Genomic DNA, 15,050 nt, shown 5'->3' with positions numbered 1-15,050 from the left:
AATGCAGTTCTATATAAAACTGCAGCATAAACAGATACTCCTGTAAACAGTTTTTCCCATGGATATGGTTCTGTAACAACTTTATCCAGCTATCTGCCTGGTTACATCAAAGCAAATGTGCAGGCATTTCTCGTGCCACTACACCAGGTGTGTAGACTGCCCCCTGGTGGTTGCATCACTACAACACACTCCAGTGAATTAGTTCGGACTGTATCCAAGTGGGTACCACTCATCCACATCCATTTTTCTCTCCCCAAGGAAGATGTTGGTCGCGGCCACAAAGGTCTTCTTGCTCTTGACTATCACCTCCAGCACACGATCATGGAGACTCAGGATATTATTGTACTCAATCTAAGGGACAAAAGGAATCCATGTTGTCAAGAAGCAGCTACATTATCTGAGCCAACAGCAAACAATGGAATCATTAACTATCCCTTATTCCCGTCAAGTTTATATAGGCCATGTGAACTGTATGAAAACACCTAAACAGGCCATTCAGGTTTCCCCATTAAAGATTGGCTCAAAGTGAAATCAGCTTTTTAGGCGAACATGACTCAGTTTGGAAATATCCTTATCAGGCGCAAAGATAACGCTTACCACGGGTAACCAGCTAAAGGTCTGAGGTCCAGTGAAAGGCAGCTATCTAGAGAGTGCCATTTCCTGCCACTTTTCATGATAGGCAGAGTGGAATTTGATCTCTCCATGCTTTCCCCAGACCGAAATAATAAATTTATATAGCACCAAAACAATAAAATTGTCTCAAAGCGCTTAGTAGAGGCTCATACCAGTTGATTGAATGTGGGGTTGTCATTGTTTTTCACCACTTTGGTCTTTTTCCTAGAGGAGTTGTATGGATCCGGCCTGAGGAATGTCACCACGAAGGCATCAGGGCAGGAGCCATTAGCCAACCTCTGGATGAATTCAGAGAGAAGGACGAGAGAAGGATAGATAGATCACTGATAAATGATTACAGAGAGAAGGATGAGAGAAGGATAGATAGATCACTGATAAATGATTACAGAGAGAAGGATGAGAGAAGGATAGATAGATCACTGATACATGATCACAGCTGGCCAGGGAGACCAAAAGTCTGAGACGAGGTCCCAACGTCCCAACGTAAATCAGGGGATAAATCAACACACACTTTTAGATTTGTATTGCTGTAAGATTAACCTCATTGTAAGAGACCTGAATACACGTAGAACTGCATTGAAAAGACTCACAATGTTCTTTAGGTGTTTGACCATTACAGAGAGTTTATTATCCTTGTAAGACATGTGGAGCTGAATCATGGGTCTGGATGGACCAGATGGATCTGGAATCAGAGTATGTGAATATGAGCAAAATGTTAATGATGAGCTTTTTAATTTGTTGTCTCAACTTAAATGTCATCTTTATTAACCATGTTTTTTTATTATGTGAGTCTTTCTGAAGTACCAAGAATATCATTTGAAATTACTTTTTGGATATTTACAAGTTTTCATCTTCAGAGTCACACAAGATTATTATATGTTTTAGGTGTTGGCTACAGGGAAGTCCTGTGTATGATACCTTTCAATTATAAACGTTTCAAATATAAATAAGAAGGGAAAAAAGCAGCACATTTTAAGCAAAAATCAGTCCATAACATACCTTTCGTGGTTGTGGTTGGGCCATCAAGAAACAGGCTGCAGACAAACTCATTCTGTGTATCACATTAAGTGTTAAGGGATTAAGAAGTAAGAAGGATGATGAAATACAGTACCATATCATGAAAGTCAAAGATTGTGAAGACAACCACAATATTGGCCTGGAGGGATCTGACAATAATTACTTACACCTTTGCATGGACCCTCAAACAGCTCCTTCAGATACTTGTTCAGCATAGCCATTTTTCTGCCTGTGGTGAAGGACATACTAAACCACCTGGGGAACCTAACAGGTGGACAAGAAAATGAATCAAGGTCACAACTCGGAACACTTTCATAACAGGGCTAATTTAAGTTTCACTGCAGTTATTATGTGCTATTAAAATATTTCCCAACTACAGCAGACCTGACATTTCCATTACCTCATGCGAAACATCACTTGAAAAGGTAGCAGTAATCCACATGAGATGAATCTGTAGTCATGTTAGGTAAAAGCTTAGTGATTTGCTTTAATATAACCAAGGAGATAAATGTTTACTCACTGTGGAAGAGCTGACTCTATGAAGTGCTTCTGCAGCTTTTTGTGAATTTGCTCAAACTGTCCGAAGGTTTTTTCACTCATCAGGAACCCATCGTCAATGGTCACTCTCAGTTCAAAGGTCTAAAACACAAACCCACAATCCAAATTTCCCATTTTTACAATGCCTGGTAGAGATGGGCCATGGTAGGCTTACTTGACAGAGCTGTGGAGAAGATGCTAAATGCTGAACAAATGAGCATAGCTTTGCTATTGCCACAGCAGGCTAAATCGGGAGCATGTTGGAGACATCTGGACAGTTAGCAAGACAGAGAGCTTGACATGGAGCAGATGGGCACAGCCTTCTCAAAGGGAGGACTGATCACAGAGTGATGGCACACTGTTAACTTCATTAGTGACCAGTGCTAAGTGGCAGGGTAACAGACACCCACACGTCTGTCAAGCATAATCATGTTGCTTGGCATCCCTTTGGTTTATCATAAATGACATACCGGGGCAATTAAAGCTTTTATACTTATAATTAACATGACACCAGTAGAGTACGTTTCTGTTTTGCCAAATACAGAAGTGAATCACGAGTGGTTTCGGAGTGAAGACTCACCACATCTTTTCCTTTCCCTCCGTATGTCTGGATGACGGCCTCTTGGATGTTTGTACTGGGGGAGGCTGTCTTCACAGGGGTCGGTGCAAGCTTCTTTCCATGGTCTTTCTGGGCAATGTTGTGGAAGAAGAAGTTGAGTTTGACTAGGGAGTTGCCCATAGTCTCCTTAATCTTCCTGTAAGGAGAGAGGACCGTACATAAGTAATTTGGCCACAACCAACAAAACAACACGTAAAGAAGGAACTCACTTTTATACATGGCTATAAAATTCGGCAGCTTCCAGATAGGGAAGTCCTGTATAGTGATCATCTGATAGGTAACAATATATGAACAGAACCCACCTATGAAATATGATGAGACTTTACGTAAGACTGAGCATGTAGATCAAAATGAATCAGCTGAAGTCTAGGCATGTCTGACAGACTCGCAAGTGATAGTGAAACGAATGCTAACACTAGTATTTAAGACTATAACACAGAAGTACATGTTACCTTGTCTGCACGGCTTTAACAACAGCGGAAAATCTCCGCAGCTAACATTCTGAAGCATCTGCTCTAAATTTCTCAACAGGTGATTATCTACCAACTCCTCAACTTACTGCTGTGTATCTCGACAGTCCCCTGCATTTGACACTAACCAGTTTTATGCTGACAGATATTGCCTACCATGTCTACACTTTACATACGCTTGGCAAGCAAACTCACAATTATCCTCATCAGCAGTCTGGCTGACAGCAGCTTATTCTGACCTCTGCTCAATCACTCCTGCTCTCAAAGATTCCTGTAAGGGTATATGCTCACATTTGTGTTTTCTTCTCGTTCTTCTTTCTCTCTCTTTTTCCTGTTCCTTGCCCTCTCCTTCTCCTCATTCCTTGCTTTCCCCAGAGAGCCCTGGGCAGATGACTGCCTTCTGAACTGGGCCCTGCTCAGACTGCCTCCCTGTTAAAAAGTAGCTATTCCTTGCCACCCTTGCCTATGTTAAATGAGAAAATCTGTCAAATAAATATAAACTAAGATGATCTACTTCAGTCAAATCCAGAATCCAATGAACTTACTGTGTGAAGTACTCTGTGGCCTCCAGCTCAGAATCTTGGGGCCTGAGGTTGTTGTGCACATACTGCAGGTCCCGCATATCCTTCATCTCTGGCATGCCTGCACCCAGCATCTACATAGACACACATGCAAGCATACACACATAAGCAAACAAACACACACACACACCTAAATTCTTTATTTGAATCAGACAATCACATTTTCCAACATTCAGATATAAGGGATTCCAATATTTCTTGACACTTCTCTTTGACACTTAATATGATTTAGTTTGTTAAGTTGTCTTTGGCCGGAGCACACATACGTACATACAGAGGGAGAGAGCTTAGGATAAAACTGTTCTCAGCTCATACTTTATAGCACTACATACAAAGCTAAGACATGTCAATCTTACCAGTTGTAGCAGGCTTAGCACCAGAGCGCTACGTCTCCGTAGTACATTATACGCTGTGCAGCATAGCTCCACAAAGCGATGAAATCGCTGTGGATTCTCCCCCCCACCTGTAATGAAGTGCTGCATCTCTGATGAGAAGATGAATGGTGTTCGGTCCCTACCATCACAAAAAATAGGGGGAGAGAGCTGAGTGGAGACGTCAGGTAAGACTTGTAGGTGTTTTTTGTATTCCTGTGGTGCACATAGCCACCGGTCATTTGTGTGGTTTTCTGAACTTGCCTTTTGATGGTGGCAAATTTCTGGGCGTTTCCCATGATCTTGCCAAAGTCGATGTGGAACATGTGGCCAGTGTGTTTGAGCATGATGTTGTCGTTGTGGCGATCGCAGATGCCCAGCACGAACGTGGCCACACACCAGCCGGCACAGGAGTACAGGAAGTTCATGACAGCCTGAGAAAAAGATCTCTTCACTGCCACTGGTTTTATCTGCACAATTTCTGTTTACATTTGATCTTTATTACTATATAACCTTTGTACCTATGGTTGACTTCTGGTGCCCTTTAATGTTCTGACAATAATCTATTATCATAGCTGTTGTTCAACAATAATGATCAGAGCCATTAACTGCTCATAATGTGTGTGTGTGTGTGTGTGTGTGTGTGTGTGTTTGTGAGTGTGAGTGTGTGTGAGTGTGTGTGTGTGTGTTTTTGTGTGTGTGTACCTCTTCATAGTTGTCCCATGTTTTGTTCCTCATGTGGAACCATTTTTCCAAGGAGTCCTCCCTCAACACTCCCCCAAGACCAAACTCCAGGTGTATCTTGGCTAAGGTAACCGTATCTGGCACCACCTCTATCAGTCCTGGCCAATGTTAAGAAACAACAGGCATTTAATTTTTGCGTTTTCGCATTGCATTGCACACTGCAATAAAGCTTCACCAAAATTAAAATGATGCCAAGGATCACACTGCTTGATATTTCTCAGTGACATCAATGACTCTGAGGTGGTGAATGGTCTGATCACTGACCCTGGTCTTTGCCTGTGGGGAGGCACCTGTACGTGACCATGCGCATGTCCAGCCCCTCCTGCAGCCACACCTTGTTCATTAAATGCACGATCTGCAGTACCAGCATGTCCTGGCGCAGGTTATCTCCTGTCTGGGGAACACGCCACACCTCTACTAAATGCTAACTACAGAAAGCTATAAACACAGAAATATTTCTGATAACTCACTACATTTTACGTTTGAAACACAAGTCGTAATTTATGATATACCTACAGTTTTATATTATTGAGCTACAATGAATGTTGCTAAGGCGCCTCAATGGAGCATACCTTGCAGATGACGTGGACCTTCTTGCCCAGAGGGTCAGCGGTGACGAAGGGAATATGAAGAGGTGCGGCGTTGGAGTTGTAGAACTTGCAGGCCTAAAGATGACAACACATTACAGGTCAGTGCACCCTGTCCAGCTGGCGCCGCACCAGACCGACAGCAATAAAAAAACCTGGGCTTTTGGCCAGCCGTAATCTTCCAACAAACATCCACAATTCTTACTTCCATGTCCACCCCCGTCACCAGAATGGCTGGGTTCAACGGCAGCCGACAGGACATTCCTCCTTTAAAGAAGTTAGCAATTTTCCACTTGTCAGTGTTCAAAACATCCTGCGGTTAAAGGATGAGAACAAAGCATGCTGAATTTCAAACCACAACTTCTGCATGTAGGATATTAATGCATGATAATCCAATGACATGGTTACAAAGTTACAAATATGCCTGCAGATCTGATTTCAAGAAAAATAAATACTACAAGCCTCTAACTACAACTTATAGCATGACTAAATTGCACCTAGTTTACGTAGCAGAATGGATCCTCTAAAATTAGCCTCAGATTGTTAAATGCAATTATAATTTAAAACAAAACAAAGAACACTGAAAGAACAGCAGGCTTAAAATGCAAATGAATAAAGAGCCCTTAACACGATTGAATTCAGTGAATAAAGAAGATGCACAGATGTATAACACTGTGGTACCACCTTCCTTTTGGCCTTGTCAGTGTTTCTGATCCTGTCGGCCACTTGGACGAGCAGCGTGACCAGCAGGCTCTCGCGCTCCAGCTCCTGCCTCAGGACGCGGCCACAGCAGTGCCTCAGCGCCGCTATCACTTTAGCAAACCAGCTCCTGTAGTGGGTGTCCTCCTGGGCATCCACCAGCAGCCTGGACAGGACACAGGCACAACAGGGTGACAGGGTGAGTAGCTCAGCCGGGTTACTATGAGAAGGATAACTGCCATAAAGGGCCTCTGGCTGGACACATAACCTTGAAAAGCAACAACTGTTTTGATTTTGAAATCACATGAAGAAAGGCATATAATGGCAGTGCATGAAAATACAGCATTGGAGGATATACTCACCAGTATAAATGCTGAGCGATGCGGATGTTGCACAGGGAGCGTTTCAGCAGCAGCATCACCAGAGGCCCATCCAAATCCCACTCCATCTTTAGAGCCTGTCACACAGATGTCACACTGCTAGGTCAACAGGAGCATCTCAACAATTACGGACAAATGGCCCTTAAGACAAAATGATGTTCAAAGAACAAATGCTTTGTCAACAACCTGCATAAATTACTGACAAGAAATTGACTGATGTATGTATGCAACTGGCCTAGCCAAAGTTCAATAAGGCAAAGAATCAGCTCATGACGTCTGAGAGTGGATGGGACCTTAGACTAAAAGGACTATTACCTGTACCAACTGTGGCAAGATTTCTTCAAGCTCCTCGTCTGACACACGCTCAAAGTACTGCACAGCGACCATGCGCACAGTGTGGTCCTGAAAACTAGTGAACACATCATATGAATGTATTAGACATCAAGAGTCAAAAAAGCAAGACAAAAGCTTGATTATTCTCTGGTGTCAATGTTAAAACACAGTTAGAGAATCATATCCCATCCCGTCATACTTGCTGATGTGACCTACCTGTCACTGAGCAGGAAGAGAGCCTCCTCAGAGGTCTGGAGATTCCAGTGCTCCAGGATGGTGTAGATCTCAGTCAGGTCCTGGGGCCGCCACTGAGGGGCTCCACCCAGCACCAGGTGCAAGAGGCTGCTCCTCTCGTTGCAGAAGTACCTCTTGGACCACAGCAGGGCTCGCTCGTTCTCCGTCAGGCTGGGATGGTGGTGATAAAGAACAGGTGTGAGTCCTGCAAACATGCCCTCTCTCTTTACAGTAAACAGGGAGCTGGTTTTGACAGACAGCTCCTTGAGGCTTATTGTTTCTCATATACATAGGTTTGTTTTTTTTACTTTCAGGGTCACCCAACACTGCTTTTAATCTGCTCTCTTGAACTGGATGGTGTGCTCAATGTGTTAATAACAAAACTTATGGTGAAACACCACCAACTGTAAATGAAGGCTATACAAATATAGGCAAGGGACTAAAGAATACACCTGCCATATTTCCCCTGCAGAATACAGACAAATGTATAATTCCTAAATAGTACAGATGTATAATTCCTGCAGAACACAGACATATTGATTGGGTCACTCACAAATGAAAGCAAAGCTTCTTGGAAACCTCTGCAATTCTTCTTTTGAGCTCCAAACAAGGTTCAGTGAACAACACTGACCCTGGAAGAGCGACAGGTCTTTCATATTTCCACTGTTTCAGATCTGGGCAGTCCACCTGAGGATGGAAACTAAATACGTTAAATGGCTGTGTACACAGTACGGTCAGTTTGAATTTGCTTCAGTAGAAGCTGAAGAGAGAGACTAAAGTAGCGCATTAGTGAATGGGTGTGACTGCACATGACTACTTTAATGGTAAGATTTGATATAGCTTTGACAGGTGTAATGTAAAGCTCCTCACCTGAAGGATAACCCCTTTGGGCTGCCTGTGGTTATCCGAGAGGGCAGGCGAAGGAGGCGTGCTCAGCTCGCGCAGCATAGACATGCTGAGCAGAGTGGTGCCGCTGATCATAGTCCTGTCAGAAGAAACTCACCATTAGCTAATGAGCAGAAGAAACTCACCATTAGCTAATGAGCAGAAAGGAGGACGAACACACAGAGGTACACGTCTCAGTCCAGCAGATAGCAGTTAATTAGGGAAATGTTTTAAGGAAACACACACTATAAATAAAGGCTTATTGATTTTGTACTACCACTCGTTATCCTTAAAACTGAGTCATACTTTAACAAGCAGTCTCACAGGATCATGGGGAAATCGCTATGAGAGTAGAGCTTAAAGGTGCATTCCCTGATTCTGATGAAAGATTGTTGATATTTGAGCTCAACCGCCAATCAAATTTAAACCCCTCCCTTTCATGCTCCAGAAGCAACATGTTGATTGGCTCCTCTAATGGAAGTAAAATAATTAGACCAATGAGTTTAAAGTTACTTATGAGTGTAGAGGGGTAGGACTGCCCAGCACAGCAGTTCTTGGGATTTTCCTTGTTTGGACCCAAACAAACGGAAAGTCAACATGGATTCATAGGGAAGATCTCGGACATGAACCGGGAATACCACCCTAGAAAGACAGATACACATATACATTGGAGGGACGCGCTGGTAAGCATCACAATAATATGAAATCTGAAGTCTCATTTGATGCTATGAGATAACCACACAACTAAAGCCAGAAGAGGCCCTCACAATCTGTTGCAACGGATTTTGCTGCCGAAGGAGAGGGCGGTGCTTATGTTCTCAGAGACCATAGGCTCACAAAGGTTCTTGTCCCCGTACGTCAAAGAACACGACACGCTAAACAAATCCAGACTGGAAACAAAGAAAAAATGACATACGCTGCATATTAACATTCGTAGGAACATTATAACATGTTAAGACATTATAACCGGGTTTTAGCCTCTCAGAGGCTCCTATGTTTTGTACCACACAGTACCTGGTTAGCCAGTTTGGTTCTAGTTCGTAGAGTGCCGCAAGTTTGCACTTCAGAGTGTCGGTGTTGAGGCTGACGTCGGCCTCGGGGAGAATGTGATTTGCACCCTTAACTCTGAAGTTTGAGTGGAAGTTGTCATAGAAGATGTACAGAAGCTGCTCCAGAGCCTGGTGCAAAATCACCAGAACTGCAATGACAACAGAATTACAGAATATGTTGTGTATGATATGCTTCAGATATGAAGAGGATATTAGTAGAGGATATGAGAATCACAGACACATACCTGTCTCAGTGTCACTCATATCTGATGGGCTCTGAAAAGCAAATGCACAATCATCACCTCATCTGAACTCTGTCTATGACAAATCCTAGACAGAGCTTAATGGCATAATGAATGAATATAAATATAAATATATATAAGAATATATATATACATATATAGTTTCTTCATTACACCAAATAATGTTCTACATATTGCAAAGACAGAGACATACCAACATCATAGGTGTAAGTCTTCTGACAGCACCTATGGCGTCCTCTAGTTGTAGAGTAGAAAATCCGTACAGTAGTTTACAGATGGTCTGCACCTCTGTCACGATCTGGTTCAAATTGTCCCCGCACTGTAAATGAATCAGTCATTAAAACAGCATGTATTTTAATCAGCCACGTATACGGAGATGTATTGTGTAACTGATCATCATTTTTCTCAACATTTTTGGGAATAACCCACCCTGCATCTTGTGAGTACTTTTAGGACAGATAATCTCATGTCGAACAGCCAGAACAACATAATGGCTGAGTGAGGTCTGCATACCTGTTTCATGCATGCCATTACAGACAATAGACAGTATCTGCTGAGAATATACTCCCCATGTATTTTATCCTTCCTTCCCTACACGATCAGTCTCCAACAGTTCTAAATAATACCATCACACGCTTGATAAAGCAGACAATGACTGATGACGTCAGCACAAACTAGAACAGGAGAATAGAGCCCCAACAGTCAGATTGAGCTAAAGAATATTCACTCACTGTTCTATACTCGGGCATGGGTCAGTGCACGTGAAATTAAAGCTGTGATAAAACAGTCAAGCAGTTCAGCACAAACCTGAGTACTCATCAGCCTCGTCACTTCCTTCCTGTAGCAATTGAGTTTCTCCTGGAGACTGACCCTGGAAGTGGTTGAATAAAGATATAGAGAGTAAAGATCTAAGGTATGCTGTATAAATATATGCTGCTAAATACTCACACAACTTGGTGTAAATGTGATGCTGCACTGTGTGACAAACAGACAGTAGGAAGATTTTTATGTAGAATTGAACACATCACATTTCCATAGATTATACTAAGGAACACAGAGGGCAAACTGTAAAAGGAATGAAGTGACAGGAAAGTGGTTCTTACCTTGACGTGCTGAACACACATGCAGAGTGCAAGAGTTGATTTAAATGAAATGGTTGTTTGTCATCTTCTTCCTGAAGAAGAAACATAGTGTTACCATCATCACCATCGTTACCATCATCACATAATACATGTGTACATCTATTCATCTAGAAGGTGCTGTTAGATCTCAGATCTCTGAATAGGTGTAAAGTTGTAACATGGCTGTTCTATGAACCAGGAACTTTATTCGAGTGTGAAAGGAGTTTCAAATATCTGACTGAATACACAAGATGGGGGCTGCAAGTGAATTACAGCACAGGTGGAAATGACAGCATTGTGTGCAAAAAATGAATCATAGACTCAACTGGATCACTGAAGTGTCTTCTGATAATATTATTAATACTGCATACATGTACAAATATGAATGGAATTAAATTCAGTCTTTGCTCTGTTTTACTTTGTTTGTCATTGTCCCCAAGGGCACTTTTATAGAAGGGCTGTCTGCATGCAGGTCTCCTGCTGGAGGCAGTAAATACAGGCAGGTAGGAATGAGGCAGCTGATAAACAGAGCAAAGTCTTGGTGGCCAAGCAGAGGTTTCAAACAAAAACACTAACAGTGGAGGAGAGGAGAGGGGAGGACCTACAGGCCATATTATGGTTGGCAACCAGTCACAACAGAGAATGTAAAGTAAAGTTGACCTTAAGACACAAGGCCCATCCCTTTCGGATAAATGTTTAACCTGCCCTTAAATGGGAGTGTCGTTTTCAAACGTGCCACTATAAAGACGACTTACATTTCTCGACAGACGATTCACCACATCGCTCCGTTGCACAATTCTCACTGGCATGTCCAAGGAGAACTTCTGATACCTTTGAACGCTCTCATACAGCCCTAAAATGTCATCACTGCAAAGGAGAACAGGGAGAATATAATTCAACAACATGAGAAAGCTAGAAGCCTTTCCAAAAAGCCCCCTAGAGAGTCTTCAATCTGCCACAGCGAGAACATAAATATGAGTTTGTCTCGAAGGCAATGGTTATTATTCATTTACTTTTTCAGGTACTCCTCCGAGTCACAGAGCTTCATGAGGTGCTGCTCACTGGCACTGGGAGGCACATCCAACAAAACGCAAATCTCCTGAATAAAGTCCTTCACTGTCCTGTTTACTGTAAACAAAAAGGGAGATTTTAGGGGTAACCAATCAGCAAACTGGCACAGAAACCTACTGTATAGAGACAAAAGAGAAGAAGGGAGAACAATTATGTTGAGTAAATAAAAGCAAACAAGAGTAGGCGATTAAATAAATATCAAACTAAGACAAAAACGAAAAAAGGATGTTAAAAGCAGCAAATTCCTGAAAGCCTTACCCTTTACCAACTTGCACCAAGTGCAAAAGAAAGGAATAAAAAGACAGACATAGAAAGAAAGATGGACAACTAAAAAGAGACAAGTAAGGACTGGATTTAAAGTACAGCTGATGCTTTCACAGCCCACTCTAACACTGGCAAAAGGGTAACCGCTTTTCCTTACGCACCAAACCTATCAGTGTAATAACATCCTGAAGTGTCTTTGATAAGAATAAATGACTGAAAGGCAGCTTATACCCCAAAAGCTTACATATAGTGGGAACTGGTAGTGGTTGAGAGAACCATGGTGTGGAAACAGTGAAGGTTAACTCAGTGTCCTGCAATAGAGAGGTGTGCAGAGGGAACACTCTGCCCCACACCACACCTGTGTTGCAGTCAGGGTTGTTGTGGGGGTATCTGCACATTAGCCTGAAATATATGGGAGAATGACCTTCAGTGTTAGTGTAAAACAGTGATATTTTAAGGTACATGGCATGAGTGACATTTGTTCTAAAACACAAACACGCACAGGCACACACACACACACACACACACACACACACACACACACACACACACACACACACACACTTGCAACATTCCTTGTACTAGAACCAGTAAAATTGAATATCACAAATGGTCTCCCTTACGTTGTTGTTGAGGCACACAGACAGGCTATTCTAATACTGCTCCCCTGTGGACTATCAATCAGCCTGATGTTCCAGTTGTCATCCTTGAAAAAAGAGCAGACTCACTTAGTAGGCTATAATGAACTAATTTCTTTGTAACTCTCCTTTTACAGGTACTCACTGCAAAGTTCCCCGAGTCGACAGATTTGTTCCTCGAAAAGTCACAAGAGAGTGGTCTCCGGAAGCTGCGTGATTGAACACTCAGAAACCTTGTCCGTGGAGGCACCGGAGGCGGCATGGCAGCCCCTGCCGCTGGAATGAATGCCTCTCTCATGGGCACCTGCTCTGTGTGATCCTCGCTCTCAAGCAGATCAAAGTAGTATGGTTCAGGAGGGGCGGAGGGTGCTGTTGCGTCACCTATCGTCTCATAATAATGATCCTGTGATTCTGGACTGCTTTGAGGCACTGTGGGCAAATTGGGCTGGAGCATGGAGAGGGCAGAAAGAGATTTATCCAAGTCGTCATCGTCCAAGTAACTTAATGCAACTAAATAGTCTTGCTCATATGTATCCATTACGGACCGTAGGTCTGAAAACAACTATTTTTAGCAGTAAATAGTTGTTGCACGACTAATGCGGTTTATCTGGACACAAAATGTTCAATTGAAACTTTAATTATGTTGTTAATAACGGGTTTGTTGAATAGGTATATTGCATTTTGATTAAAAAATATCGAATGGAACCACAGCTGCCGCATGTGGCTTTGCAACGACACAACAAGCAGTTGGTGTAATCATTAACGACCCTTTCAACTTATAACTTGAGAGGAGTTTGCACGTTTCCGCCTCCAGAGATCTATAATAAACCCAGCTTGAACCTCGTGGACCAGATCACTTTTGTTCTCTCCTTCAGTGCATCGTCCAGTTAGGGCTCATATTTATTTCCCCTATTGATGAAACAAAACAAGCAAAAGAGAGATGGGCACATCTCAACATAACACAGTATAACATTGCAAACAAATATTATTTTAGCTGCCAGATTCAAAATGGTAAACTACATTATAAGATGCGACATTAAAAGAAACAAATCATGAATGTTCTATTTACCTGGAGCCCTCTTGCCTCCGTCAACAGTGAGAAAAGAACAGGACTGTACTGATTGAGGACTGCACTTCAGGTTTTACCTGTTAATAGCGAAAGTACACCTTCAGTTCTCTTGGATCTGACACCACAGCTTGCTATGTGTCGCTAGACTTTCTGTGCGTAATTGCGATGTGATAACATACAGATCCATGAATCTCTTCAGCTGGCAAGCTTCTGCTGTGTGCCTTATGACGCCCTAACATTGATGGCCGAAAGTAAAACTTTCCATTGGAAACTACGTTCGAATGAAACCACTTTCAAGTGAAAATTGTTTTAAAGAACTGGTTGTCTCGTTGTTTTGGCCTATTGTTATCACTCTATCACCTACAAATATAACTTTTAGGTTAAAACATTATGTCGAATATTTCATAAACTATTTCTAGTTTCCCACACTGAGACCAGAAAATATGGAAAAGCCTGGACGATCATGTTGGAAAAGTCTGTGCAAATTCATTTATATATGATATATATAAACATATTTATTTACTGAAGGGTTAAGTTGTTAAATTGTAGGCTAACTAACATCCCCCATGTGTAGAAACAAAAAGCACTACAAATGCACTATATATTATTGTCAACAGTAAGTAGGCTACATAATTGATGTGTTGATGCTTATCTGTCATCCATATTACAGAAAGGGGGTTTGGGGGGATGACTCTCAAAGCAAAAGACCAAATCTAATTGGCTGCTGCCTCCTGTGTTATGGTTCTGTCCCATGGCAGGTCTTTCCGCTCACTCCCAGCTTTGGAATGCCGTAGAGCAGGTCACACTCAACTGCTCTTCTCAGAAGACGATGTTTCCTCTACTATCTACAGGGTTCTGCTCATCTCACAGGAGGCCATCTCTCTTGCACAGGTAAGGAGATTCATTTAACATACTGTGCACTCGGTGTCCAGTGAAGATTGTGTGTCTGTATGTTCATGTTTGGCTCATAGCTAATGAGTATGCCAAGGTAGAATAAATTCGAATCTCCACCAAAACTGCATTTTCATCTCTCATACAGAGATAATGGTACACAAGTCATTTGGATTGTGGTGGTTGCAGAGTGCTGGCAATGCAACTCAGGACCAGTTCCCATTCAACTATATCTATGGTATTTACGTCTTCCCCTTAGTCGGACTCGCCCTACTAGTGACTCTTATCCTTGCTCTGGTGAGAAGTCTTCTGAACTAAATGTGTTTCTGCCTGTCTCTTTCACTTGCAGTGCTGTGCTTACATGTCAAATCAATGTCTATGCTGTTCATTTTATATATATATAAAAAAGTGTATTGTATGTTCCTCATGGCTATCTAACCATCTTGATGTAACAATTATCTTAGTGGAAAGCTTGCATCCCAGTTCTGCATAATGTCAGCCCCATATCATACCCTCACATAGCAGGTGCACTGTCTGACCTGGAGGTTTGGACATTCTTGATTGTAGGCTTGCTGTACTGTACTTCTACTGTAC

General features: G+C 42.3%; 1 protein-coding gene across 1 annotated transcript; it reads right to left on the bottom strand.

Moving 5' to 3' along the window:
• Positions 1-198: 198 nt before the first annotated feature.
• pik3c2g (phosphatidylinositol-4-phosphate 3-kinase catalytic subunit type 2 gamma) lies at positions 199-12,950 on the bottom strand (the record flags this gene model as incomplete). The annotated part of the gene is made up of 32 exons (XM_080841929.1): positions 199-351; positions 786-911; positions 1,224-1,315; positions 1,633-1,684; positions 1,818-1,914; positions 2,171-2,289; positions 2,768-2,942; positions 3,822-3,931; positions 4,214-4,370; positions 4,493-4,662; positions 4,934-5,070; positions 5,237-5,366; positions 5,545-5,637; positions 5,765-5,872; positions 6,244-6,424; positions 6,621-6,715; positions 6,954-7,047; positions 7,188-7,376; positions 7,759-7,892; positions 8,076-8,190; positions 8,604-8,732; positions 8,858-8,980; positions 9,105-9,288; positions 9,385-9,415; positions 9,596-9,721; positions 10,210-10,273; positions 10,506-10,576; positions 11,279-11,390; positions 11,537-11,651; positions 12,103-12,260; positions 12,482-12,564; positions 12,642-12,950. The coding sequence occupies 32 exons, from the start codon at positions 12,948-12,950 to the stop codon at positions 199-201; spliced, it is 4,032 nt and encodes a 1,343-aa protein (XP_080698055.1).
• Positions 12,951-15,050: the final 2,100 nt, after the last annotated feature.

This window comes from Sprattus sprattus, assembly GCF_963457725.1.
Source record: "Sprattus sprattus genome assembly, chromosome: 7".
Lineage (NCBI taxonomy): Eukaryota > Metazoa > Chordata > Actinopteri > Clupeiformes > Clupeidae > Sprattus > Sprattus sprattus.
The sequence above is the reverse complement of the archived record's forward strand: the minus strand, read 5'-3'. Positions and strand labels throughout refer to the sequence as shown.